The sequence below is a fragment of the Triturus cristatus genome, chromosome 11 (assembly GCF_964204655.1).
Source record: "Triturus cristatus chromosome 11, aTriCri1.1, whole genome shotgun sequence".
Lineage (NCBI taxonomy): Eukaryota > Metazoa > Chordata > Amphibia > Caudata > Salamandridae > Triturus > Triturus cristatus.
The window spans coordinates 857,308,640-857,335,615 of record NC_140594.1 but is presented as its reverse complement, the minus strand read 5'-3'; the positions used below and the strand labels follow the sequence as shown (position 1 = coordinate 857,335,615).

Here is a 26,976-nt window from a genome sequence, read left to right as displayed (position 1 = left end):
ACCGTACGCGCACGTAATTCTGATTGGTTGTTAGATGTCAGTCAACGTTCGAATCGGTCGAAATCAGGAAGTGTCGGACGCCATTTTCTGTGTCGCAGTGATAAAAAAGGTGGAGAACGTTAAAAGGGGGCAGGGTAGAGAGTTCCTGACCCCTAGCCTTTGTCAGGGGGTCCCTGAAGGACCCCAAAGGGTGAAAAAAACTTACTTTTTTTCCAAAAAATCGCGGCGTGCGCACACGCTGCGATTCTTTTTGGAAAAATCGAGGAATGCGCGCACCGTGCGAGCACGGTGGCAAAAAACTAACAATTTTAATTAACAAGTAAAAAAATTACACAGTATGTTAGGAATATAGCTCTTCTTGGTGAAGTGAGTTCTGAAAAGAACTTTTTTGTCGAGCAGCAAAAAAAAAATGCAGCAAAAAAAAGGAAACTTCACCAGGAACAAAAGGAAAAAAATTAGACTGTGGAGCATGTGTGCTGCTGTATCTTGTTCTCTATTAGGTTAATGCTGCTCTCACCAATACAGAGAACAGCATTGCACTCATTGCACCGTATATGCACCTTCTTGAACAGAGGGTGCATATCCAGAGGGATGGAACCAGGTGAAGCTGCGGCTGCAGATGAAGTGCTCGGCTGAGCTGCTGGAGGGTTGGCTCTTGCAGCTCGAGTAGATTCCCGAGCATAAGCCACAGGATGCATTGCTTTAAAGTGCCTCATCATGGAGTAAATACTAAAGGAGTATTGTTTTTTTTTTTTTTTTTTTTTTTTTTGGGTCTCCTCTAGATAAGACCACTCCACAAACATTGCAGGTGACTTTAGGAGCATTCACCTTTTTCTGGCCCTCTGGAAAAGAAAAAAATTGCCAAATAAATGAGTCCTTTTGTTTTCTCTGCCTTCCTGGCACAAAGGTCTCCTCACTGCTTGAAGTCTCGTGTTCTGCCATTTTCAGGTGCAGGGAAACAGCTCCTTCTCCCAGGAAATAAGAAGTAGTAATGAGGGGAGTGGGTGTGGTGTTGGAAGATTCTGGAACTGAAACTACTATGAACCAATGAAAAGTGTTGTTTCGTAATCACATGACTTGCCGTGCGCGTACGGAGCACGCACGATGCACGCACGCATGCGCACACGGTGCGCGCACGGTGAAACATTTTTTTTTTTTTTTAACTGTTTATAAGTTTATGGAAGATATAGGTTTCACACTTGGGAATTAGCATTTTAAAAACCTTGCAAATTCACTGAAAAAACCATAGGTTTCACACATGTTATAGTTAGCTGAACATTTCCCTCGTACAAAACCATTGAAATTCCCCCGTTATAGTTAGTTCAGCTAACTATAACTCGCGCGACCGCAATCCACTGCTGATGACGTCACATAGTTAGAAATTAGCATTTAAAAAACCTTAGAAATTCACTGAAAAAACCATAGGTTTCAGGGGCGTTCTAGTTAGCTGGACTTTTCACTCGTACAAAACCATTGAAATTCCCCCGTTATAGTTATAGACATTGGAGATGTCATCAGTGATGTCACTGACCATGTCATGAATGATGTAATATGTGACGTCATCAGCAGTGGATTGCGGTCACGCGAGTTATAGTTAGCTGAACTAACTATAACGGGGAATTTCAATGGTCTTGTACGAGTGAAATGTCCAGCTAACTATAACATGTGTGAAACCTATGGTTTTTTCAGTGAAAATATATATATCTCCTACTGGCGGTCGCCAGTAGGTAGTTATAGTTGGGACATATTATCCATATGAAAATCGTAACATTCTTTTCCCAATAACTTTGGCGTCGGTTAACGAATCTTCGCGAAATTTTCAAAACTCGTGGGGCACTCCGGTCGGCTCCTATCTTAAAAGTTTTGGGGTGATTCGGTAAGCGGGAGCTAAGGAAAAAATGGGGGTCGCAAAACGTGTTTTCTCTGTTCATTCCCATAGGAAACTTTAGACACGGCTACAGCCCGAACTGCTGAACGGAATTTTGAAAAGGTAGCCCTTGGTTCAGAAAGATCCCTTTTTGTTAAATGGTGTAAATCCCTTAAGTAGTTCATGAGAAATTGGAAAAAGAAAGTTTCAATATCTGGGCGGAGCCCAACGACACATCTCATCATGAGATATGATTGGCTGTCAGCACTTCATCCTGGAATTGCTGGCAGCCATCTTGGGACCAATATACATGATAGTACCCCATTGAAATGCATTGTAGTGAATCGAAGATTTTGAGGGTTACCAAAAGGAGAACTATAAAGGGTGATAACAGACTTTAGTTACATTAGAATTCATTTGTTGATGGTACCATACTAATTTCAGGAATTGTGGTGTGTTCTAAGGTGATTTTACCATGTGAAAAACCTTCTGCTGGGATATCATGAATCCTGGTTGAGAGAAAACTGAAGCTAAAATGAGAGCATATTTTCTGTAAATTCACATTATCTTTGTCAGTCATGTGAGAATGAAGTCTGTCATTCTCAGTAAATCATGTACATCCAACAAGTGCAGAGACTGTCAGTTGATTCCTTTGTGTTCTACTGCAGCTTCCCAGAGTGTTCTAAAGAACAACTAGATCGGTAAGTCTTACTTATGACAACATTTTTGCACACCTGAAGCCATCGTGATTGGAATAAACTGGTAACACTTAAAACATTTAATTTAAAAAGGAACAACATGAGGAGGGGGTTCATTTTGCCATAGAAATTATGGTTAGTGCTGCAGAAAAAATTTAAGGCATGTTTTAAGTGAGGTCTCAAATCTTCCATTTCATTAGAAATTTCTCAGATGCAGACTGAAACGATCACTTTCAATACCAGCAGTAAACTTCCAGTTAACTCACTGGTGAGCAGTAGCTTTACTACAGTGATCTAATGAGCAACTAGAGTGCTAACATTCAGAGTTTATGGCAAATGTGTGACACATCTGAATGCCTTATTGATGGAATCAAAGTAAAAAACTGAAAGCATTTCCTACTGAGACTGCAGTAAATGAGGAGATTAGGAAACTTCAAAACAAATAAATCTCCCAAGATGGCCACCAGAGAAAAAGAATGTAGTACAAATATCACCCAGATGTAGCCCACATATAGCCCAATGACAGAAGTGTGCAAAACACTTTGTTTATTTTTATTTTTTCTGCAGTTTTATGTAGTGCAGACTGGTCAGGTATTGGAGTGTTACATCTTACTTGGACCCCTTATTGCATGTTTTTGCACGAAGTACATGAGATTGATCTTGCGAAACATTGAACTTTACGATTCTGTTAACCTGAGGTTGCTCTGAACCGGGCTTTGTAACACCCGTTTTTACCTACCGGTTTTAATTAATTCTCACTGTATTGTATTATATTAGGAAAGAGGCTTTACTGTTTTTTATGTACACTTTTATGATCTGTTTCTAAATCAGATCGAATGAAGTTTAATGACTTCTATGGCAGGACACAGGCGAGGATAATGCATATCTTTCCTCACTTTATTTGCATAGCAGTTCAAAGAAAACGTAACACAACAATCATTAAACAAAAGACTACACAACCCATGAACCATTAGGGGGGTAGTCTCCAAGGCGACTATAGTCCAATCCTATCACAGCCCATCGTATATAATATTGTGACGTACCTTCCGCTTCCTTGTTCTTCACTTCTCGTCATTTAAGTGCATTCCTTACATTCTTGGCTTAATCTGACGTTGCTGTTTTTATAGCGGTTTCTTGTGCACGTTAATGGCATTATTTCCTTGGTATTGTTTCATATGCCCTGCGCAGCAGGCTCTTGCCCGAGAGCGTTCTCCCCCTCGCAGTTTCTCCCGCTGTGCGCGCAGTGAGATCCTGTCAGGCGCTTATTGTCTGAGCGAGGCAGCTCCGTCGAGCGCTCCCGCTGGTCTTTACGCGCGTTTGGGAATCCAGTCACTCCTTTGGTGTCCGCTTGATTCCCGACCAACCCTCGCCTAATTTTGACACTGCGACGCAGTGATTTCCCCACATGGCCACGTTAGTGGCCAGCGCCACCTGATGGTCATAATTGGTATTGCGCCTCAGTCTATTCTTATAACAGCTTCGGGGAAAGCCCAGCTGTTGGAGCACCAGCGAGGAGGCTGCCTTAAGGATTTTAAGGGCATTTGTTCTGTGCTCACACCCTCTGCTATCATGTCTTCTCCAGAAGACCATTTTTACTCCTCCTACCAGGAAGTGGAGGAGGAATGCCCCCCCCAACTTCTCCCTCCAGCAGTGGACCAAGCCCTCTCTGGCTGTTTCTAGGGCGCTGGCTCCTCTTAGGGATCAGGTTGATAAGCTGGCAAAAAGCATCCCTGGGGTGTTCAGTGACCCAGATCTGGTGGTGGCGGGTCCCAGTAGCTCCCAGATGGGGAATAAAAGGGCTGTTAAGCATAACGCAGGGCACTTGGAAGGATTTGATAAACCTACGGAGACCTTCCTCAAGAATGCACGAACGCTAAAGCATGCACCCTGCCGGGAGGAGGAGGTGTCCGAAGAAAATTGCAACGCTGTCGCCACTATTGTAGACCCCGACGACTGGTTTCCCTTAGAGGGAGAGGGATGTATCGAAGGACGATTTCTCCTCCGGTGAGGCTAAGGACTCAGGGCTTCCCTGGCATTCAGAGTCTCACTCCTCTCAGTCCCGGGTTGGGGACGGGGTCAACTCGGACATGTTCGAGCCTACCCAAATTTACCATCCTAGGTCGGCGGAGTGGATCCCTGACACCAAAGTGGCAGAGTATATGGTGGGGAAAATCCATCAACCCCTTGAAAGGGAGGTCAGGAATAGGATGAGGGGAGAATGCCCCAGGCCCTCACTGAAGGGGAAGGTGGCACACACGCCTGAAATTGAGACACAATGTACCTTTTTCTCCAAGTATGAGTGATCCCAAGAAAGGAATTGATAGGTCTTGGGACGTGGTAGGGCCCTTGACCCAAATTATTCAATTGGCGGAGCATTCTAAAGAGTCCACGGATATTGTGGCTGGTGGGTGCACTATCCTAAAACACTAACCCCTCCACTACCCAAACACCACTGCACTACCCTAAACCCTAAAACACTACCCCCAGCACGATACCCTACAAGACACACTACACAAACACCACTGAACTACCCTAAAACACTAACCCCAGCACGACCCCTCTTCACTACCTAAACACAACTGCACTACCGTAAACCCTAAAACACTACCCCAGCACAACCCCCCCTACACTACACAAACACCACTGCACGACCCTAAACCACGACCCCCTACACTACATAAACACCACTGCACTACCCTAAACCACGACCCCCTATACTACACAAGCACCACTGCACTACCCTAAAACACTGCCCCAGCACAACTCCCTACACTACCCAAACACCACTGCACTACCCTAAACACTACTCCCAGCACGACCCCCTGCACTACCCAAACACCACTGCACTACCCTAAAACCTAGGGGGGGGGGGGAACCACCCCATGCCCAATCCCCCTTACCGCTCGCTCCTCGTGGTTCCTGCTTCACGTCGTCTGGGGGGCGGTGCATGTAGTTGTGAGGAAACGGAACAGCCTGTTTCCTTACAACAACGTAGATCGTCTACATGTTTTTAGAACGCATGGTCATTTACCATACATAGCCTTACAACCAAATTTGTTGTAAAGGCATGCGTGGTAAATGACCATGCGTTCTAAAAAAAAAGTGTAGTAATGACTTCGCGATGTACAACGCATGTGGTAATGCATGCGTTGTAATGGTATCGCGAAGTAAAAAAATTCGTAACGGCTGTTTACCGATCGAAGCTGGCCCCTGGTCTTCAGTGAGATGTTTATTTGATTAATTAGGAGGAAGGAATGTTTTTTTTTTTTTTTTTTTTAATTCTTGTTTTGTTTTTTTTTTTAACCGAAAAGTGCATTCCCAGCTGTTGTATTGTGAAAGTGTCCACGTGGCCTGGTTTCACTTCCGGTGAGAAAGTGGAAGAGTCTGTTTGGATCTAAAGGAGTTCTGTTGTTGGACGGGGCCGGCGAGACACGTCACTAGAAAACCTAGCTAATGGAAAGCGTCCTCCCTGAAGTGTGGAGCAGTGCCTTGAGAGGTCAACGAGTGTGTGTCCCACCGCAGTTTGACCGTACCGCGTCACCCATGTGCCGCCTCCAGGGTACGGGTGGCAGAAGCGGCATCGCAGGTTCTCTTGAAGACCGTTTTAGCACTAATTCTACATTTTGGTACTAGGGCATTTTAACTTTGTTGTTCCTGCCAGATACAAAGAGAAGATCCTGTGTTATTCAGTGCCCTTGTTACCTTTTTTGTGGGTTGTGGTGCTTGTCACTTCGCTGCCCCGCCAGTGCACACGACTGGGCACCCCACCTCGTGTGCCATCTGCAGGGCCTCTGCCCTCTGATCACTGGTTTCGGTTTCTGGAGTGGCAACATACAGTTGCTCCCAAAGAACTAGCATGAACACTTTGGTGAATATCCCCTGCACCAGCATTCCACGCAAATTCTTTTTCTAGCTCTCCCACGTAGATGAGGACGTCCTAATAGCATGGCTCCGCCCATGACACCGTATGATGTCATCGGAGCCATAAGAGGACCTCGTCGGCGTGCTTACGTCAGTTCCACCCATTTTTTTCTGTGCCACCAAGGCAAACAGGCGGACCGAGACATTTTCACATGTATATTCATATATTCACTGAAAAAAACATAGGTTTCAGGCACGTTATAGTTAGAAACTAGCATTTAAAAAACCTTAGAAATTCACTGAAAAAACCATAGGTTTCAGGGGTGTTATAGTTGAACATTTCACTCGTAAAAAACCATAGAAATGGCCTGTGACATCACTCATGACCTCACTGATGACATCTCAAATGCCATCATCCAGTGAATGTGTGTTTTTTCTGAAAATTCAATGTTTTATATGTATATCTCAAGGTCGATGGAAGAATAGATGGGTATACAAGTGTCTGAATAGATTTTCTTTTTTTTTTTTTGTAAAATTGATTGTATAACTGACTAAGTGTATCTTAATGAATACATGGGTTAGTGAGTAATGTTTAAATATGTAAATATCTATCAGTCTCTCACTTCGTGTATAAGTGGCTGCATGGGTTGGTGAGTAGCTACACGAGTGTCTATATGGGTTATTAGTTGGTGTTTTGAGTATCAGTATGAGTGTCTGAGTGTCTATTGTTCGGTGGGTGGTATTACTTAGTGCATAGATGCTTGAATGAGTGACTCACTATGTGTTGAAGACGGCATGTGTGCAGGACTGTATAGGTGGATGTGTGTGTATGGGTGTGTTAGTGAGTGAATGACTGTCTCAATAGTGTCTTTATGAGTAACTACATATGTTTTAAACTAGTATATGTGAGTATTGGTGTATATATGTGAGAGTGAGAGATTGGAAGAGTTCCTGTACAAATAAGTAGGTGTTTCTATAAATGATTGTTTAACAGTAAGTGTATGTGTATGTAAGTTTCTGTAGAAGTATGTGTGGTAGTGTGTGTGTGTGTATAACTGTATATGCAAGTAAATGGATGTTTGATACTTTGTTTGCATGTGTGACTAACTATCGATGAGTGGCGGTGTGTAACCAGCTGTATAGGTGTATGAGTACATATGGTGAGTGAGTGCATGTATGAGTGACTTTATAGGGACTGTTGGTGAATGAGTGGATGTGTGTGTATATCTTGGAATTAATGAATAGGTGTGTTGTAACGGGTATTGGTATGTCCATTGTTTTGAAAATGTTAGTTTTTATTTTTGAGTGTGTGTATCAAATGTTATATTAGGGTGAGAGGAGGTCTGCCACTCTATCACAAGGATGATGTCATCAGTGATGTCACTGACAATGTCATGAGTGATGTAATATGTGACGTCAGCAGTGCATTGCGGGCGCGTGAGTTAGTTAGCTGAACTAACTATAACGGGGGAATTTCTATGGTTTTGTACGAGTGAAATGTCCAACTAACTATAATGCCCCATAAACCTGTTTTTTTTTTTTCTTTTCCAGTGAATATATATATATATATTCATTTAATAAAGATTAATTTCATTTAATAAAGATTTTTATAAGATTAATTTAATAAAACTCTGGCTTCCAAGTGTTGTTGTACTTTAAATTATTATTATTTTGTATCTCAATAGTGAAGCAATACAAACTAATAGCTATATTTTTAGAAAACAGTATACCAGTTTATTTAAGCAACACACATATATAGGCACATAAATTTAGTCTAAATGCTTATAAGAGTGATATGCTGTATATTTTTGTTTGTCTATGATGGTTATGTAGGTAAGAGCAGATTCTTGAAGTCTTCTGAAAATATGGTGGTTATCTTTGGGTCTTAAGTTGGGGGTTAAAGAGTTCCATAGTTTTGCTGCTTGAACAGAGGATGGTTGTTTTTTTTTTTTTCTAGTATGTTGGGATTTTGAGGCGATCTGCCATTCTACAGCGGGGGTTCCTTTGTTGAATGTGTTTGGGGATTTTATTCCTGATGAAGAGGGGTCCTGTTACATGTGGTTGGGTGATGCAAAGCAGCTTGAACATGGATCTTCTGGCAACTGGTAACCAATGCAGGGCTTTCAAGGCAGGGGAGATGTGGTCATTTGGCTTTATATGTAAAAGTAGTCTGGCAGCAGAGTCCTGAATCTTTTTTGTAGTCTTTTCATAGTTGTTAAAGGTGATCCGTGGTAGAGGCTTTTGTCGTTATCGAGTTTGGACAGAACAAGAAGGATGATAGCCTGAACCTTGTGTGGCAATCCCAGATCGGGGAAGATGTCCGTTTTTATAGTAACAAAGCTTGATCTTGCTAGTGTGTCCACTTAAGCATCCCTTGATAGCTTGGAGTCCATGGTCATTGAGGTTTCTGACATTCTTTGATACTTTAGGCGGTGTTCCCAGATCATCAGGCCAGGCGGTGAGTGCGGGGGTCATAATGTTTCCAATCGCCACACATGAGTCTTTCCGATTTAGAAGCATTCAATTTGAGATGGCTCCAAGTCATCTATTGACCCACTGCTCATACAACTGAAAATTAGAGACTGTCCAATGTCTTTGGGGCCTTCCAGTTGAAGGAGTATTTGCGTGTCATCTGCATAGTTATATCACATGGGGTGAAATGTATTGATTAGTGCCGGTGATGACTTCATGTAGATGTTGAAAAGCATGGGTGAGATGATAGAGCCTTGAGGGACCCCTGCTTTTGTGAAGTGCGGTTAGGGCCAGAAAATGGGGGTGGGGGTTATGTTTGGCATTAGTTCTGTTGCGAAGGTAGGATGTGATCCAGTCTAGATCAGTCCCCTGTATGCCAGCTTCGTAGAGTCTTTGTATCAGAGTGTCATGGTCAACCGTTTCAAAGGCAGCTGAGAGGTCCAAGAAGTAGCATAGCAACCCCGTTCCTGTCAGTTGTGTTCTTTAGGTCATCCCAGAGGGCAGATTCTGTGCCTCTTCCTGGACGGAAATCAGCAAGTATGTCATTCAATGAACTGTGACATCTGGGCGAAAGTTGCTCTTTCTATCAGTTTTCCGAGGAAAGGTCCATTCGTAATTTTCCTGTAGTTGTCGGTTCGGTAGGTGCAAGGTTTTTTTTCTGTTTTTTTTTTTTCTTCAGTATTGGGCGGATGAATTACTTTGAGTTATTCTTGAAATATTCCTGTAGTTAAGGAATTGTTGATGATGATTCTTTCTGGTGTGGCAGCATAGGTTGTTAGAAGAAATCTCTTGAAGGTTAGCTGTGGACAGGGGGTCAGAAAGGCTGCCAGCAGGCCTGCTTGCTTTAACCAGGTCCATAAATTCATCGCGTTACATGTGTTGGAAGGAACGAAGAAGCTGGGTTAGAGTATTCGTCGATTGTTTTGGAAAAGGGGCAGTGCTTGTGCTTTGTCTTAGCTTAAATATGAGTCCAACGTGTCTGCTTAAGCCGTGTAATGATTTGACAGTTTCTGTGAAATATTGAGTAACCAGTTGAGCTCCTTCTAGGCAATTTGGTTTACAAAATTCATTGAGCATTTAATAGAATTCTTTATTTGCACATTGATCATTTTGAATTCTGCCGGAATAGGACCGTGTCGAAGCTATTTTGATAGATGACTTGTATAATGGTAAGTTTGTCTTAATTGGTGTTTGTTTTGAGCCACGCACATTGCAGCTTTGTAATTTGTTTAATCTCTGATCTCTGTATTTCTCCAAGGTGCTTGTGTTCTGTTCGGAGTAGTATTAGGATATCAAAAGCTTCCTGTAGCTGCTTGTAGGTTTTTTTTAACTGAATTTGTGTCCAGATCTGTACTGGATGTTAGTTGTGTTTCTAAGTGTTCCATATTGAGTTTGTTCCACGGTCGCTAGGTGGATGCATGTAAGGTGGTTTTAAGTGTCGCTTTGTGTTTTATGTTGGGAAGCGAGCAAATGGTGGTCTGATCATGTGACTGGAGTCATTGTTTAAAAGGTAATTTAGGTAAATGAGATGCTTTTTCTCCATAAAGCTACAAAGTAAAAAAAAAAAAAACACAGAAGCTGAATAAATCCTGGGCAAAATATACATTTGTACACATCAATGTCTGAGCAGTTTTTTCTTTCATGCTGTAGGTATAAAGACTGTGTTTGCTGGTTCCAGCTGCAATGACATTGTCTGCACAGAGCAGTGTGTGATGAGTGGCCACTTTGATAAGAAAATCCGTTTCTGGGATATCCGGTAAGAGACTGGGGAAAGTGGGAATTGCATCTGGGACAAATTTAGGCAAGGTCTACAGCTAAGCATAGTGCCCACTCTCCTAATTCCTACCCACTCTTCCCCTCTACTATGGAAGATGCTCTTTGTTCAGTTGTCTGTGTTATGAGCTGTAAAAGGTTTGATTGCCAGTGGATCCTGCTGTGTCGACTGCCACAGTTGCTTATCTGTCCCATCATTCTAGAGATGTGCTTTGAATGAGCAGATTGACTGCTTACAGACTTGATGCTGTCAACTTGTGCTCTCCTAAGTGTTGGAGGTTTGAAAACTGAGCTTTCCCCAGACAGTCTGTTTTTGTGTATGGGGGACTGCCCTGTGGTTTCTACTTGATTGTGTTCACTGAGCTGAACGGGACTTTTTAGGGTTTTTATTTATTTATTGCGAGTGCCAAAATCATGATGTCCATTCCGTTCAAGGTCTGAGAGCACAGTGCGGGAGCTGGACCTTCAGGGGCGAATCACAGCTTTGGACTTGAATCCTGATAAATCAGAGCTCCTGAGCTGCTCTCGAGATGACGTGCTAAAGATCTATGATCTACGAGCCAATGCCATCAGACATACTTTTAGGTGAGTATAATTTTTAGAGGTAAACCTGTGTAATATTAGGGTAGCTGAGATTTTGACTTGTCTCTGGCATTCCTTTCTGTCATTGGGGAGAGCGATCCACCTCGAAGCTAGTGAACCGAGTTAGTCTCTGCAATGACGCTCCACATCCTGTGATTCTGGGCAAACTACAAACTCCCAGTGCCTTAAAAAAAAAAAATAATAATAATTGAATGTCATTGTGTAACGAAACTGGTGCTATGTAAAGCGCTCTGATACCCGATATCTTCTGGTCTAGTTTGCGCTATATAAAACTCTATAAAAAAGAAAAGTAGGCGTCCATGCCAGCGTGTCCCCCACAGATGAGGCCAGGTTCTGTGGGGCCATGATGCTGATCGTAGCTACTGTACCTCTACCCCTGTGGTTCAGGTAGTTTGTCACTAGTGTTCCTGGTCCTCGCACCTAGGTCTCTGAAAACTTGGCCAAGTACAACTCTTTCTGCAATTGTCTGTTGGGGTATCGATGTTAGCACTGGTAGGCTTATCGTGGAGGTAGCTTGGAGGTCAAGCGCTACATTCAACAATTAACAAGTAGACAAAATGACTTCAGTGTACAACCCAATGCTTGTTTTCTTGGGAAATCCATGTCATTTTAATAGTACAGTACCATTAAATAGTATGCAATCCAATCGAACATACGTGGTAGTGTCCCTTGGCACAAATCTAATTTGTGGCACTACACCCCAAGAGAGCCTCTTCCAGATGGCCTGTATTTGGTTTTGAGTCCCCCATTTCCATCCCTCCTTCCCCCCCCCCCCCCCCCCCCCTCATTTCTGATCTTGTAACGCATTAATCAAGCTCTGGTGCAGTCTTGGTATTTCCACAGTCAAGTACACACTCTGTTCAAGCCTTGTGGAATTTCTAAAGGTAGTCTTGTCTGCATGCTCCTCACTTCAGGGTCTGACTCTCTTCCCTCCTGCACAGAAATGCAGACCATAGACTTCATTGACTGGAAACCTCCATCTTTTACTGCCACTGCCCTTATTTCTTAGGCTCACTCACACACTTCACCTGTCACTACACATGAGCCCACTCCAGACGTACACATGGTATGTCAGTGCAAGGCTCGGTTCATACACACAAGTGGAATTTTACACAAGTGTAGCCAGATAGTCTGGTCACACTTCTTAAAACACAGTATGCTGCTCACCATTGTTTAATGCATTACATCAAGACAGGGAGGGGTAGTCCTCTGCCAATAAGGGCATGGTTGAGTGGCCTTCCAGGTCCCAGGACTGCACATAATCCGGAACTGGCCTAAATCTCTGGCCATATACTTAAATAAGCTTGATGCTAGGGCCAAAATAAGTCAAGATAGCAGATCTACATTCAATTGGGCACTTGGGACAAGGGAACACTCCCAAATACCATTTGGGGAACATTTTCGTCCAAATAGACTGAAGAAACATTCCTAGTATTTTGGACATTAGTGTGGCAATCATAGTTTTGGATGTTTTATTCTTGGCTTAAACACTTGATGTCCCTTTTGCAGATCAATTAGTGTATATTCTTAAAAGACTTATCTGGTTCCTTTATATAAATGATCAACATTTTGCAGAAAGGTCAGAGAAGACCTGTTTCCCCAGCCGTGGAACTTTCGTAGGCTCGCATGATTGAATTGTTCCCTGTTATCACTCCAGAAGTCTTCATTAGTGAATGTTGACGGTCAGAATTTTGCTTGCATGAAGAGGTAGAAATACTGCACTTGTTGCATGGCTAATGCAGTGTTGACCACTCCTGCCGGAACCGTAAATACTGGTGATTTAGAGCCTGGGGAAAATTAAAGTATGTGAATGTATTTGATTTTCTTCAGCAGGATTTGGAAGTTGATTGACTAGTAGTAGCAGTAGTGAGTGCAAAGGAATCTCAGGAGTACTTCGGATGTGGCAGCTGTACAGGAACATGAAGGATTTTAGGAACCGTGCTCTGGAACAACGATGGCATTAACAGAACTCAATTTTGTTGCAGCCGCCTGGTGGAATTTTACAGTTTTAACATTTAATGTGGTATTCTCAAGGTACAGCTGGCAGTTGCAGCCTGACAGCAGGTTCAAACTCCCAAACAAAGTCTCTGTGAAGTAAGACTTTGCATTTGCCCTTCATTGCTACAGTTAAGTAAAGTATGTGAATGATAGTTTCATTGACCTAAATCGCAAAATCTTTACTTTACGCTTGCTCATAAATATGCCAGTCAATGTTAAAATCAAGGCCAAATAAAATTGAGGCGTTATTTGGTATGGCTGTTTCTTTTGATAGATGTACAAAATAGTGTTGCTCAATATGACTCTTGTGCGATGTTAATTGGATTGGCAAAAGATCCCACTTTCCTCCCAATGTACTTTTGGTTTCCCATTTTCTAGTAAGTATTAATTTATTTTTTGTAAAAAAAAAAAAAAGAATTGCGGGCTCCCACTCTGGCCACTCCCAACAGTGGTCCAATGTACTCAGCGGCATAATGCAAAATATTAGTGCTTCCCTGCAAAATGTGAGGACGGGCCCATGAGTCTCCCGTATCTCACAGATATTTATTGACTTTGGCTGGAAGATGGTCCCGCCCCAGTACCCCTCAAACACCCACTTCTTGTTATGCCTCTGCCAGTTGTGTTGATAAATCTAGCTTCACTAGAGGCCTTTGAATCTAATCTCCATGATGCCATAAAGATTACTTGGGACATCTGCGAGTGCAGTCTGCTCCATTACTTGGCCTAAGATTGTTAGTTCTGGTATTCTACTACTTTTACATGAAGTCTCATTTTTAGTGGCCTTTTCTATATCCGTACTTGTCATATTCAAAATTTGTTTTTTAACCACATCCTAGACAGTGAATATTCTTGATTGAGTTTTATTGTTCTGTTTGAGTAGATCAGGAACTATTGAAGTTGTCAAAGATGCGTTGATGAGCTCCTTAATAGTGCTGAATTGTTAACAGCGTTGTACCAACAATTTATATGTTCATAAGTAAAGTAACTGCTTTTGCAATTATTACTCACAGGGAGCCTATTAGAGCAGTTTAACAAGCTCACCTGGATGAGTGCAATGCTGGTTTCAGCTCCACTTTTTAGGTATCTCCTAGCAACGCAGTGCATGTGCTGCTCGCCTTGGCGAGAGCTATTGTTGCCGACTTGGTTGCCGAAGGGGGACAGGACATGTGCATGCTTAGGCAAGACAGGACTTGTGCATGTGTAGGCAGGAGATGTGCACGCGTAGGGCTGACTGTGTTAGCGTAAGAGACAGCAGTTGTGTGCGTACGGAGAGCAGGAGATGTGCACGCGTACGCCTCGGCTCCCTCAACGTGCGCATGGCATGCTTTCACTTTCCCCTCCCTCCCCTCGAGTTTCAGCACAACGCGCGCACGCCTTTCTCCTTACAGCTTTTCTCCCAAAGGCTGCACTGCCATCTTCGTCTCTCTGCTCGTTGGATGCCATATCCATGTCCAGTGTGCTCTTGGTGGGGCCCTCTGAGGCAGCATCACTGCCCGCTGGAGATCTGTGCACTGGAGATATGCACGCGTAGGGCTCGGCTCCCTTTGCGCGCTCATGGCGTGCTTACGCTTTCCACTGGACACAGACATGGCCTCCGAGACTGAGCGGCAGGTAAGGGCTCATTCCTTCTCGACTTATACCTTGCTCCCTCTCTTTTCCGCTTAATTCTTTTTTACCACTTTATTTACTCTCTTACCCTCCATCACTCTTTCCGTGTCTTGCACCCTCTCTCTTTATTTTCACCATTGCACACTATGCTACCACCGGACAGCACAATGTGGGCCTTCTCCCGCCATGCTTTAATTAAACAGCTAACAGGCGATGAGCCTCGCAACATCTGTGTCAGTGATAGAAATCACAGGTTTTTATTTTCGCCGTTGTAGACTGAGCGTCGCAACATTTCTGTGTACAGTGATACTCTGTGTACGGTGATAGAAGTCGCAGGGTGTTTATATTTTCATCATCGTAGACTGCTACGACCGGACAGCACAATGCGGGCCTCCTCTCGCCGTGCTTTAATTGAACAGCAAACGGGGTACCAGCCTCACAACATCTGTGTATGGTGATAGATGTCACAAGCGGTTTATATTTTCACCATGATAGACTCTGCTACCACTGGACAGCACATTGTGGGCCTCCTCCCGCCGGGCTTTAATTAAACCGCAAACCGGCAACGAGCCTGGCAACATTTCTCTCTACGGTGATAGAAGTGAGAGGGTGTTTTTATTTTCACCATCGAAGACACGGTTCGCACCAGACAGCACAATGCGAGCCAGCTAAAAGATACATTGCTGTTTAAAAATGGTCCTGTGCAGTGTGCAAACTAGGTAAACTACTATCACTGCTGTAATTTTCAATGCCCAGTACAGGCAAATATATCTGGGGGCAAGTATTAAACACGTAAAGTTCTTTTTATTTTTTATTTTATTTTTTATAAACTTTGTTACTGTGCCACCTGGGTAAACTGCTATCAGTACTATAATTTACAATACCCAGTACAAACCGATATATCTGGGGGCAAGTATTATGCACGCAAATTTTTTTTTTTTTTTTTTTTATAACATTACGTTTTTAAGTTATTAAATAAATACAATTATTTAAGCAACTAAAAGACACTGCCATTTAAAAACCAGAGCAGCCAGCGGGAGGTCCACCTCTGGCAGCATTTCATGTTGTCATTCATCAAGTGAATTGTTTACCATGCAACCCTTAAAGCCAGCTTTACCACCAGGGTCCTATGTTTCGCTACGGCGGCGCAATGTCTCCGCATGGTGTAAACGGAACATTTTGCTTCTAGCTGCTAATTGATCACTAAAAAAAGGTGATAATATAGATAATGTTCATAGACGTGCATACCAGACAGTAAACAAATGCTGGAGAGCATGTATCTGTCCCGTAAGAAGTATCTCCTGGGAGAGGCAGCTGGGTAGTGTTAGGAAGTGTAAACGTTTCCTCGACACAGGGAAACATGACATTATTAGTTACAAAATATATAGAATTATTTAAGCACCACACTGCTATCACTACTATAATGTATAGTATTATATAAACAAAGGAAGCCCGACTGCAGAGCAACAGGTGACGAGCCGGGCAACATCGCTGTGTACAGTGATTAGGAGTGACAGAGTTTTTTTTATTTTCATTATCTGAGACTCTCCTAACACTAGACAGCACAATCCGGGCCTCCTCCCATGGTGCTTTAATTAAACAGCATATATTTTGTTGTTGCATACATCAAAGCAGCATCCGTTTACATCTTAGAATAAGAACAAAGGAAGCCGTGCTGCAAAGAAATTGGCAACGAGCCTGGTAACATCTCTGTGTACGGTGATAGGAGTGACAGGGTGTTTATTTAACATCGTAGACTCTGCTACTACTGTATATTACAATTTCGACCTCCTCCTGCCCTGCTGTAATTAAACAGCATATATCTTGGTGTGTATTATGCACGCAAAACATTTTTTTTAGTGAACGTTATGTTGTATTAAGTTACAAAATCTATAAAATTATTTAAGCAGCTAACAAATACACTGCCCTTTAAAAACCAGAGCAGTCCGCGGGAGCTCCTCCTTTAGCAGCGTTTTGCATTAACCTGTCACCTACTGACGTCATAAATAACAAACCTTTTATCTACTTGTTGGTTTTAAAAACAAATACATTGCCATTTACAATACCAATAACTTTAAACTTTGCAAATGCGAGACCTATTGCATTGCAAATGCTTGTTTAAATCAGCTGCTGGAATTTGTTAATCTGTTCCAGTATTAATAGGACTGATCGGGGTTAGAGTGTTGCTAGGTAGTCCCTTTTAAACTTTTTTTTATATATATTTCCCTGTTTTCAAAAGCAGGTTGTTTATCAGGAATTGATTCTTTATTTAGGTGGTGGTAGTGATTGGTTGATGGAGTTCCAATTAGGTCTGCCAAGATTTAATGATTTGGGTTATTTTTTCTGTAAAGGGCATTAAGCCCTGCCCCTCTTTTCCATTGGCTGGTGTCACCGTTTATGCTAAACTGTGGCCAGCCATTGGAAAAGAGCTGTTCGTGACGTTTTCCTTTGGCTTTTTGAGCCGTCCCATTTGGACGGGCTCGTCTGCCTTCCTTGCGTCGTGAAAGGATCTCTTGTCTTTATGGGGCCATGTGTTTAAACACATGGCCCCATAAAGACAAGAGATCCTCTTTCACTTTCGGGACCGCGTCGTGCTTTTTTGTTTCTGTGGGGGGGCGGTGGGAGTTAGGCTGACTGAAATTGTGGGTATCACTAGCGTCAGGGGAGGTCCAATCCTTTTGTGTTACGTGGTTGCAGCACTGTTTATGTACCGACCCCAGTCATGTTGGCTGCACATTAACTATGTGATCTGAGGGAACATTTCACGAAGTAAGATGGAAGGCGCGCGGCATGGGCTTGGCTGCCCTGGAGCCTGCGTATTCCAGGAGCGGCTTGAGCATTTCATCAAATCCACAGGGGAGGCTGCGCATCACGACTCCATGACTGGTTTTTGTTCATTTATTAACTGTCGCCTTTCGTCGGTGCTGTGCAGGTCCCGCAGACAGGAAGCAGGCGCGCGAGGTTTAAAAAGCAGCGTTTGTGACTGACTGAGAATAAATCGATTGGGAGTGTTACAATAGATGTATCAGAATCCAGTCCTACCATTGAATATTTCTTGCTGGATGGTTACTTTTATCTATTTTTATTGGTGCCAGTCCCCATAAACTGCAACCGCTCATGTATTTGTTTTTGTTCCCGCGTTCTTTCGACCAGGGAGTCGTTCTTCCGGTGCTCGAACTCTTCCTGCTGGTTCAGTGTGCAGACAGCTTCTCCCCCTGCAGCCTTTAAAGAGAGCACGTGCGGTGACCGTTAACACGTGTGGCCACCGGCTTGCTGCTGTGGATTGAGTCCTCGGCGTCGCACCGTGTGATCTCAGACCCCGAGAGTTGCTTGTGGTGAAGTATTCTGGGTTTATGAATTGCAGCCATAAAAGTTTCAAAAACTAAAAGGCGCAGGCAGCTAATAAAAGCAGGGTGTCGCTTTGGGGCAGTGTTTTCATCCGTTGTTCCTTTGCGTTTGACTGTTCCACTTCAAGTATTTGCAATACCGGGACCCTGCACGCAGTGGGGAAACAGTGCCCTGCTTCTCATCGCTCAAACGGTGCCCATAGCCAGGCTAGGCAAGCTGAACTGCAACCAGACTGCCGAAGGGGTACAAGTGCGATACTGTCCATACATACAGCGAGGTGTGCCAGACAATGCACAAAAGAAAATGTATGAATGAATGCACGCACCGTACAACCCAGCGAAGGTAGAGGGGCAGAAAGGCCGCACCCACCTCGCCTCCCTCCTGTACCCAGGGCAACAACACATCGCCCAGTGCACGGTGAGACAGGGTGATCATAGGAGGTTTGTAACCGGAGTATATCGTAGAGTGCACATGCTGGCATCATCGTAGGCTCTGTGAGGCCAGTGTTCAATGGTTGGGGTGATGCTCGGAGTCCTATAACCATTTATTGTATATACAGAAGGTATATTTAATAACTGATCACACTGTGCTTGTGAGGACAGTGCGTTCATAGGTGGCCTGTCACCTGATTAAACTTAAACAAGCATTGGCATAGCCAATAGGTCTCGCTTTTGGGAACCTTTATAAGTATTTAGTTATGCAGCACAATATCCTTGGTGCAACAACAACTGTTGCATGGCAAAACACTTATAAGGTCCCAAAGGCGAGACCTATTGGCTATGCCAATACTTGTTTTAATTTTTTATTCTGAATTCTATGTTCAGAGTGGAGGTGAGGATTATGCTCAGTTTTCTTCCTTTATTTCTACTCCAACAGACAACAATCATGTAAAACAAGCATTGGCATAGCCAATAGGTCTCGCCTTCGGGACCTTATAAGTGTTTAGCCATGCAACAGTTGCATAACTAAATACTTATAAGGTCCCAAAAGCGAGACCTATTGGCTATGCAAAGCGGCCGGGAATGTGAAAGTGATAGCGATCAAACATCAAAGCGGCCGTGCGGCCGCTAAAGTGAAAGTAATTGCGGTCAATCGCGGCGCACATGCACTGTAGCTCTAGGCTGGCCTGGTAGCACTTTTTGGAGCCCTCTCAATAAGTCTCGCCAGACCAGCGCAAAGGACTACAATAGTTCAACCAATCAGCTGTTAGTTCATTGGAAATAGGCAGACGTCCCATGATTAACTTCCTTTTTCTTTTCTGCTGATATGTACTGTCAGAAATGGGCTCTCAAATTGGCAGCGGTGTGCACCCTGTTCAAGTAGGGACCCTCACTCTAGTCAGGGCAAAGTGGTAACACAGCTAAGATAACCGCTGCTCACACCTCCTTCGTAGCCAAGGCACAAACAGTGAGGCTTATCTCAGACTCAATGTGTGAAGCATTTATACATACATACACAGTAACACAGTGAAACGCTACATAAGGAGTCCTCACCAGTTTTAAAAAATTGCCAATATTTATCAAAATAAAATAAGACCAAAACAACAACGAACCAACTTTCACAAGTCCAGCTATAAAGTTTTAAAGATTAAATAAAGGTGTAGTTTTAAAAATCAATGGTTGCGCTTGACCATGACCAAGTATCTTAGATGCGTCAAGTCAAAGACTAAGTCGAGGTGAGGTGCTGAAAAAGTGGCCTCTGTTCCTTACTGTGGTGCAGTGTCGATGGAGAAATCTGCGCCCAGGAACAATGCGTTGAAAGTCAACTTGTACTGTGTCTGTTCCACAGTGTGGAAGCAGGTACTGAGTCGTGAGTTGGCATGGTGTGTCACGGACGGCGGAGTGCGCGAGACTCTCAATGCGTCATTTTTTCAGATGCGCTGCAACAGAGAGCTGGGGCCTGCATTGTAAGCTGCGGTCATTGTGTCAAGTGGGGACCACTCTGGTGCAGGCAGTGGCGATGACTGGTATTTTGGATTGTTTCACCGATTCCAAATGACTCTTCAAGTCTGTGTGTGGATTTTCTAGTATCACCAGAACTCCCTTCCAAGGGCCTGTGAACTGGATTTGACACCACTTGGCAAGACAGGGCTCTCAGCAGAAGAGCCCATGTGCTGGTAGATGAAGTCTTTGATGGCCCTGAGACTAGTCTTTGATGGCCCTGAGACTTCTTAACAGGAGGCAAGCTCAACCCAAGACCTTGGAAGCAGGATGTAGAAAGCAAAGTCCAGTCTCTTTACTCCCATGACAGAAGCAGCAGCAGCAGGAGACCAGCACAGCAAAGCATACAGCAAAGTGGCAATCTCTCCTGACAGTAGCTGCTCTTACTCATGGTAGAATGTCCTTAGCCCAGAAGTGTTCTGAGTATATGGTATGACGGGTCCAGTACTTCTTATAAATATTTCAGCCTTTGAAGTGGGCATATTCAAAGAATAGTCTTTGTAGTGCACAAGACCCTGCCTTTCCCTTCCCTGGGTCCAGACTCACCACAGGGGATGGAGATTTGTGTGAGGACAGGCACAGCCCTGTTCAGCTATCGGTGTCAACACCGCAGCGAGAATTGCTCCCACCCAAGGTCCCTGAGAACTCTTCCCAACTTAGGAGGATATGAAGAGTTGGTCTTAATGGAAATGCATATTTCAGTTGAAGGCTCTCGAAAGATATGGGTATTTGCCTTTTATTACATTTTATAGGGTTGTTAAAACATGATACTCAGGTTAGCTAATCTGTTTCTTTTTCCTCCATGCATCGAAGTCTTTCCAGTTGTGCAAGGTTAGGGCTCTGTAGTAATGTTCATGGCCCGAGTTATAAAAGTATGGGTTCATGTTTCTCTGTTCTGGTTCTTTCAGGTTCTGAGCATAATGCAAAGAGATGGAAGCGCTCCTGTTGAGGAAGTTAATCAGGGGACGTCTCCCCATAGCCAGTCAACTGACAACTGATTCGTTGAATTGTTGTAGTCTTTCCCGTTGACTGTTGGGAAAGTTAGTTTTTTTACATGACTGTTGAAGTCTGCTGGAATAGAAATAAAGGAAGAAAGCAGGGCATAATCCTCGCCTCTCTGTTCTTAATAGAATTGAAACTTTCCTTCATGTTTACTAGGAACGTTTTTTCATTTTTGTTATGCAGCCCTGCAGCTTCGGTCTGAAATTACTCTTTAAAATCAGGCATGCTGGTAAATGCGTTTTATACTGGTGGGATTTCTTGTTTATCTGGATCTGTCGTCTTACACCTCAAAATTGTACTACTGATTGCGTAACCAACAGAAAGAACTAGGTGCAATGAACAGGTTAAATTTGAAAATCCTGCTTTTTGTCAGCTGTTCAAACTGCAAGGGGCACAGAATGCAGCATGCAGGTCCTACATACCTGCACATATTCTTTCTGGGTCTGAAGTGAAGTTCACATGAGGTCAAAATAATCCAATGGTCATTTTAGAGTGTAGTTTCTGATTGAACCCCCTTGGAAAAAATGTTAGTTCAAAATGTGGTGGCATGCCAAATAATGCCCTCTTGCTACATAGCACAAATATTAAACTCTGCCACAGCTTGATGTAGTTGCTAAATCAAACTTTACACAATTTACCCCTTACGTTCTTGTTTTCTATGGTCCTGTTCTTACAGAGATATCATTTACCTCTTGGTTGTTAACTTGCAGTTTACATCTCTTCACAGTGCCCAGGGATTCAAGTGTGGTTCAGACTGGACCAGAGCCATATTCAGGTGAGTAAAAAGGGTTGTGCTTGTTTGGTAGTTAACAAAATGGTTTGACATGGGTATACCTTGGGATAATGTGGAAGACCTGGGGAAGACCTGGGGACTATGTTAAAGCACTCATGACCCATTTCTTACGGTCTCCAGGTGCGTCTGTTTTTAAAATGTTTTCACCTACGTAGTTCCTGGCAGAACTTGAAGTTCTCACTGACATGTATTAAGACTACCGTCTTGTGGGGATACTGCCATAGAATTAGATGACCAACCTGCCCTGCTTAAGCTTTGACTGGTGGTTAGTGGCTACGGGGACAGGTAATGGTTTTTTCTGATGTGACGCGTGGCTGAACTTTGCATAACTGACGCATTGTTAAATTGAATGATCTGCTAGAGACTTCTAGCTGCAGATGCCTTACCTTTGCATTTCCCAGGTGCCAGGCTAGATTCGGATGTTTTTCCTGGGCAATACCCCTTGCACTCGCTGTTGGGTGGCTCCATTTGGCTCCACGTGATGTCTGCATCGGTTATGCCCCCCCTCCTCCTCTTTCAGGGCCCTAATTTTGCACATGACGAAGTCAGTTACTTAATGGCGTTGTGCTTCTGGCACAGGCAAAAAACGAAGTACTGATGCCTGGGTGGCCCCTATATAGGTACTGCAATGTCATAACTGACGCTGCCGACAACGTCACGCAGAGCTGAATGGAGCCACCTGATGTTACACGCAAGGGATATTACTCAGCAAAAGTTACTGGGTCAAGCCTTGTGCATGGGGAAATTCAAAGTTAAGGAATCTGCAGCTAGATAGTCTACCACTTAATGTGTTACCAAAGGTAAGTAACTTGTTCTTTTGTGGTACAATTTGGCAACCTTTGCTGCATTCCTGTTCACTGTGGTGATTTGAGTCTCCTATGTTGATTTCTCAGCCCTGATGGCAGCTATGTAGTAGCTGGTTCAGCAGATGGCACTCTCTATCTCTGGAATGTGCTAACGGAAAAGGTTGAAAGAATGCTGTCCAAGCACCATAGGTGAGTTTCCATTATTCCAGTAGTTTAGACCAATACATTTCAGGTAAAGCACTGAAGAGGCAGAGGTTTTGTGATGCAGCTAGCTGTGAGATAGGGGGTCTTTGATATTCTTCAGTAGATGGAGGAATCTACACTCCGTGCAGGGGAGCTGATTAATTTAATGAAGGTCTACGGGGTGTGATTCATGGCTTTAGGTGGTCTTTGGTGATATTGAATGGGTCTGGGACATGGCATTGGATGAGCAGGCATAGCAGTTGGTACTTTCAGATTTGTGAGAGAATTGGTAGAATTGAATGGTGGGTGAAAGTGTTTTGTGGCAGTCATGATTGAATTGGGTCATTTGGGAATCAGTAGCTGAGATTTAGGCAGAGGTAGGAACTATTTAAGGAGTTTAAATATATATGTAAAGCCCTGTTTTAGATTTCATGGATGTGAATTTGTTTTAGTTCAAACTAATCTGAGATTTTTTTCCCCCCATGCAGCGCCTCTATCAATGCTGTGGCATGGTCCCCATCTGGTGCTCACGTGCTCAGTGTGGACAAAGGAAGTAGGGGTGTACTGTGGTCCGATTTCTGAGTATCACAAGGCCAGTACTTTGAATTCTTTGTCAAATGATAAACTGGGGAAGTGGAATGGAAACCTTCCCGAATGTCCTGGCTCCGCATCAAACATGCCTGGCTGTTCATCCATGAGGATCGCCTGACAAGTTGGCAGGAGCTGGAAGCCAGGGCCACACTTACTACATTCAGAATTAAGACGTGTGGCAGTGTTGAACTTGAGCTGATGTTTCGACACTAAAAGCTTTTGCAGTTTACCGCCATCATCAAAAAGTCTTGGCTTTCTACATGGGCAGTCCATGCTCATTCCCAACTTGGCCGTCTGGAAGATTGCATGTAGCAGAGTCTACATTGGTTGTGGCGTTTCTGCAAGCCTTCCTGTTAATACTGTTCAGTGTTGCTTTGGGTGCTGTTCTAATCTCTCCATCAAAGGACAATGTGCGTGCTCTGCAGTCAATTAAGACCGCTAAATGTACTGCAGACACCTACTTAGTGCACTTTTTCTGGGGGGGGGGGGGGGGGGGAATGGGGGGGGTAAAAACGATGGTCAGTTATGGGGTGAAGTTTGAGCCACAACTTCCTGGTAATGCCAGTTAGACTTTTACTTTGGGGGGGAGGAGGGGGGGGGGCGTTGTGTTATGTCCCAGCGACTGATTACGGTAAAAAAAAACAAAGGTTTTGTTGCAAGGTTGGAGGAGGAATAATTTGGTGGATTCCCAGTACCAAGTTGTTTGCCATCGTAGTGAGCATGGAAAATCTTAAGTTTTTAAGTTCTACAATACTTAAAAGGAAAAAAAGTGTGGGGGGAACGGGGGATGCAATGCAGCTGCATATTAGTTGCTTCATTATTCCAAAAATGTGTTTTTCACACAACCCCTTAAATCTGTTTTACCAAGTTTTGTCTACACAGTGAATTGTTTTGTGCCAAAGACTATACTTAATGGCCTACAGAGGTGTGACCTGTTCATTATGACTGTATCTTGGGTACTCAGTAGTTCAGCTGTAAGTTCAAGCTTCCCCTGCTAGCTCCAGCAGTCAACCGCATCTGATTTATTGTAGGAGTTTGGCTACGTTTATTGAACAAAGCAGTTTGAAAGTGCATTAGCCTATTGTGCAGTTTCAGTCCATCTGATAGTGTTTGTGCAGATAAAATCATTAATTATCCAATGTACACATATTCTATTGCATGGCTCTGCTATCCATCTCCCTCTTCTATACTTGCCAGCTTTATCTGTCCATCCCTAGTTTCCACCAGTTTGCTGTTGGTCTTCGAAGCACCTGAATTCTGTCAACCAATGTAGTTTGCAATTAACTTGATGCCTGTTTTTTCTGCTTCTACCTCTCCAGACGAAGATATGTTAGTCTTCCTTTTATCATTAAGCTTCATTCCAGTGTAATGCTGTTGGAAAGGCGCACTTTTCGAACGAGTCTGTCCTAGCTTCAGCAATGATGAACTCCTTCATCTTGCTATATGGCTTTCTGCTTGTAACTCTCACATTGGTTTGTCGTTCTGATTTAGTCACATTTTGTATGTACCGAATCCTAAACTTCTACATTAGAAATGAGCATGCTGTATGATGAGCATCAGTAAGTTGTGGAGGATCTCAGTCAAGTGTGACGAATTTGCGTAAAAATGTTGCGTCCCCACCTGTTCATGTGAGCCAGTGCTGCCGTTGAGCCAAGTTTGTGTTTTGGTGTGAACCAGAAAAATATCTTAAAGGACTGGGCAGACTTTAGCCTATCTTGCAGTGCTGTAGCATGAGGATTTTGTGAGAACCCTACTTTTGGTGCCTCTGGGGATGTGAACTTGGAATAGGGCTGACGTTTCTGATACTGTGAGTGAGATCAAAGAGACCTAGGTTGGTTATCCCAAGACCGGTAGAACTGTAATGGATTGTTTGCTGATTTGTTTTTCCTTTGTTACACGGATCTTGTGGCTGTCTGCCAGTAATGTGCTCACTAATGGCAGATCATCCTTCAATATTGGATCCATCTGCATCCCATATGACATTGCCGTGGAGGAGCAAGGAAACTAGACCTTTCCTTGGGTTGATGCAGTTTGCATTGCTATTTCAGAAAAAACGTACCTATTCAATTTTGCACCTTTTATTGTTGTGTGTTTTTATTGCAGGAGCTTTGTAAATAATTGGAACTGGTCACCATTCTTTGCTTGCCTATCATGGCGGTCTTCAGAGGCACATTTTCAAGCACCCCCTCTGACTTTTGTGAGGGAGTGAACGTTGACTAGCTCCCCTTGCTGGTTCAAGTGGTGGAGCAGAGCGTATTACCACCATTGTAGAAGACTGCTGGAGAGTACGACTTGTCATCCTACCATCTTGGACAATGAGTGCAAGTGTTCCAAGAGTCATGCCACTATTCTACAGGCTAAAAGTAGCTGTGTTCACTAAAGGACGAGAACGAAGCTTCATCTCACCCCCTGGGGACCGACTTAAAGAAATGAACAAAATAGTCTTGCCTGCCTTTTGCAAACTTGTGCAAAATGTTATCCTAACCTGAAGACTAGAGAGGGGTGGGCATGCCCCTTATTCGTGGGATTAGTATTCGTTTCCCATAGTTAACTTCATCTTATTAAATTTGCTTGTAGCCCTATGAGTAAAGTGCAACAACCATGAAAATTGCTGAAGTTTTCAGTGTCTAAATACACACTATGCTTTTGACCTGAGAGATTTCCTAAGGGACTGTGTCAGTTTTATCACTCGACCTGTTTATCAGCTGCGTGTGGGTGAACATTTGGTTGCTCATTCAATGCAGCGATGCCACATGCCAACAGTTAGTGTTCTTTCTGATGCATTATTTATTGTGTAGCTTTGGTCCTTTGAATTGGGCTGAATAAACCTGTGTTCTCTATGGTGCTTACTGCTGTTTGTTCTCTCTCCCCCCCCCCCCGTTCTGTTTTTGTTTGTGTAAATATGAAATGATCATACACTATGAAGGAAAATTCAAAACGTCGTGGTTTTGTTCATTTGCATGTAATGTTCCTTTACTCCAAAGAAAAGTAATTTGATTGCATTTTAACGTGCTCATCCCCAACCAAGCACTTCAGCCTCAAGGCTTTCTCAAATTGTTATCAGTTTTGAATTTTTTTCTTCATTTTCAAAGCTAATTCAGGCCCCATGTGTGAATAAACCATGTACACTGCTGTCCTGGACTGATGATCCTATCCAGCTGATGAGGCGACAAACGGCTAAGCAGCTCCTAATTGAGAGCTTTCTTAAGGAGCATCATTGCCTGTCTTTATAATAGTTCCAATTGTAATGGCACCAGACACCTTATGTGCTTCCTTTATTTTTATTTTATAACTGATATTGAAGTAAAAGTGACTGCATAGACTGGATCCCTAATGTACTATGGAAGTGTCTTTTTGTATGGTCACTGCCACGTTTTTCGACTGATGCTGCTGAATTTTTGGTTTGGAGTGCACTGTTGCCTGCTAATCGTCT

At 43.4% G+C, this 26,976-nt stretch overlaps 1 protein-coding gene across 3 annotated transcripts in view; it reads left to right on the top strand.

Annotated features, from left to right (window-relative positions):
* ATG16L1 (autophagy related 16 like 1) overlaps positions 1-26,388 on the top strand; it is a 71,651-nt gene extending 45,263 nt beyond the window's left edge. For all 3 annotated transcript variants that reach the window (XM_085634683.1, XM_085634682.1, XM_085634681.1), the window contains 5 exons: positions 10,549-10,654; positions 11,107-11,256; positions 21,898-21,945; positions 22,857-22,958; positions 23,441-26,388. In XM_085634683.1, coding sequence (XP_085490809.1) covers positions 10,549-10,654; positions 11,107-11,256; positions 21,898-21,945; positions 22,857-22,958; positions 23,441-23,534 — 500 coding nt within the window. In that variant the 3' untranslated portion in view covers positions 23,535-26,388. The remainder of the gene's footprint in view (positions 1-10,548; positions 10,655-11,106; positions 11,257-21,897; positions 21,946-22,856; positions 22,959-23,440) is intronic.
* Positions 26,389-26,976: the final 588 nt, after the last annotated feature.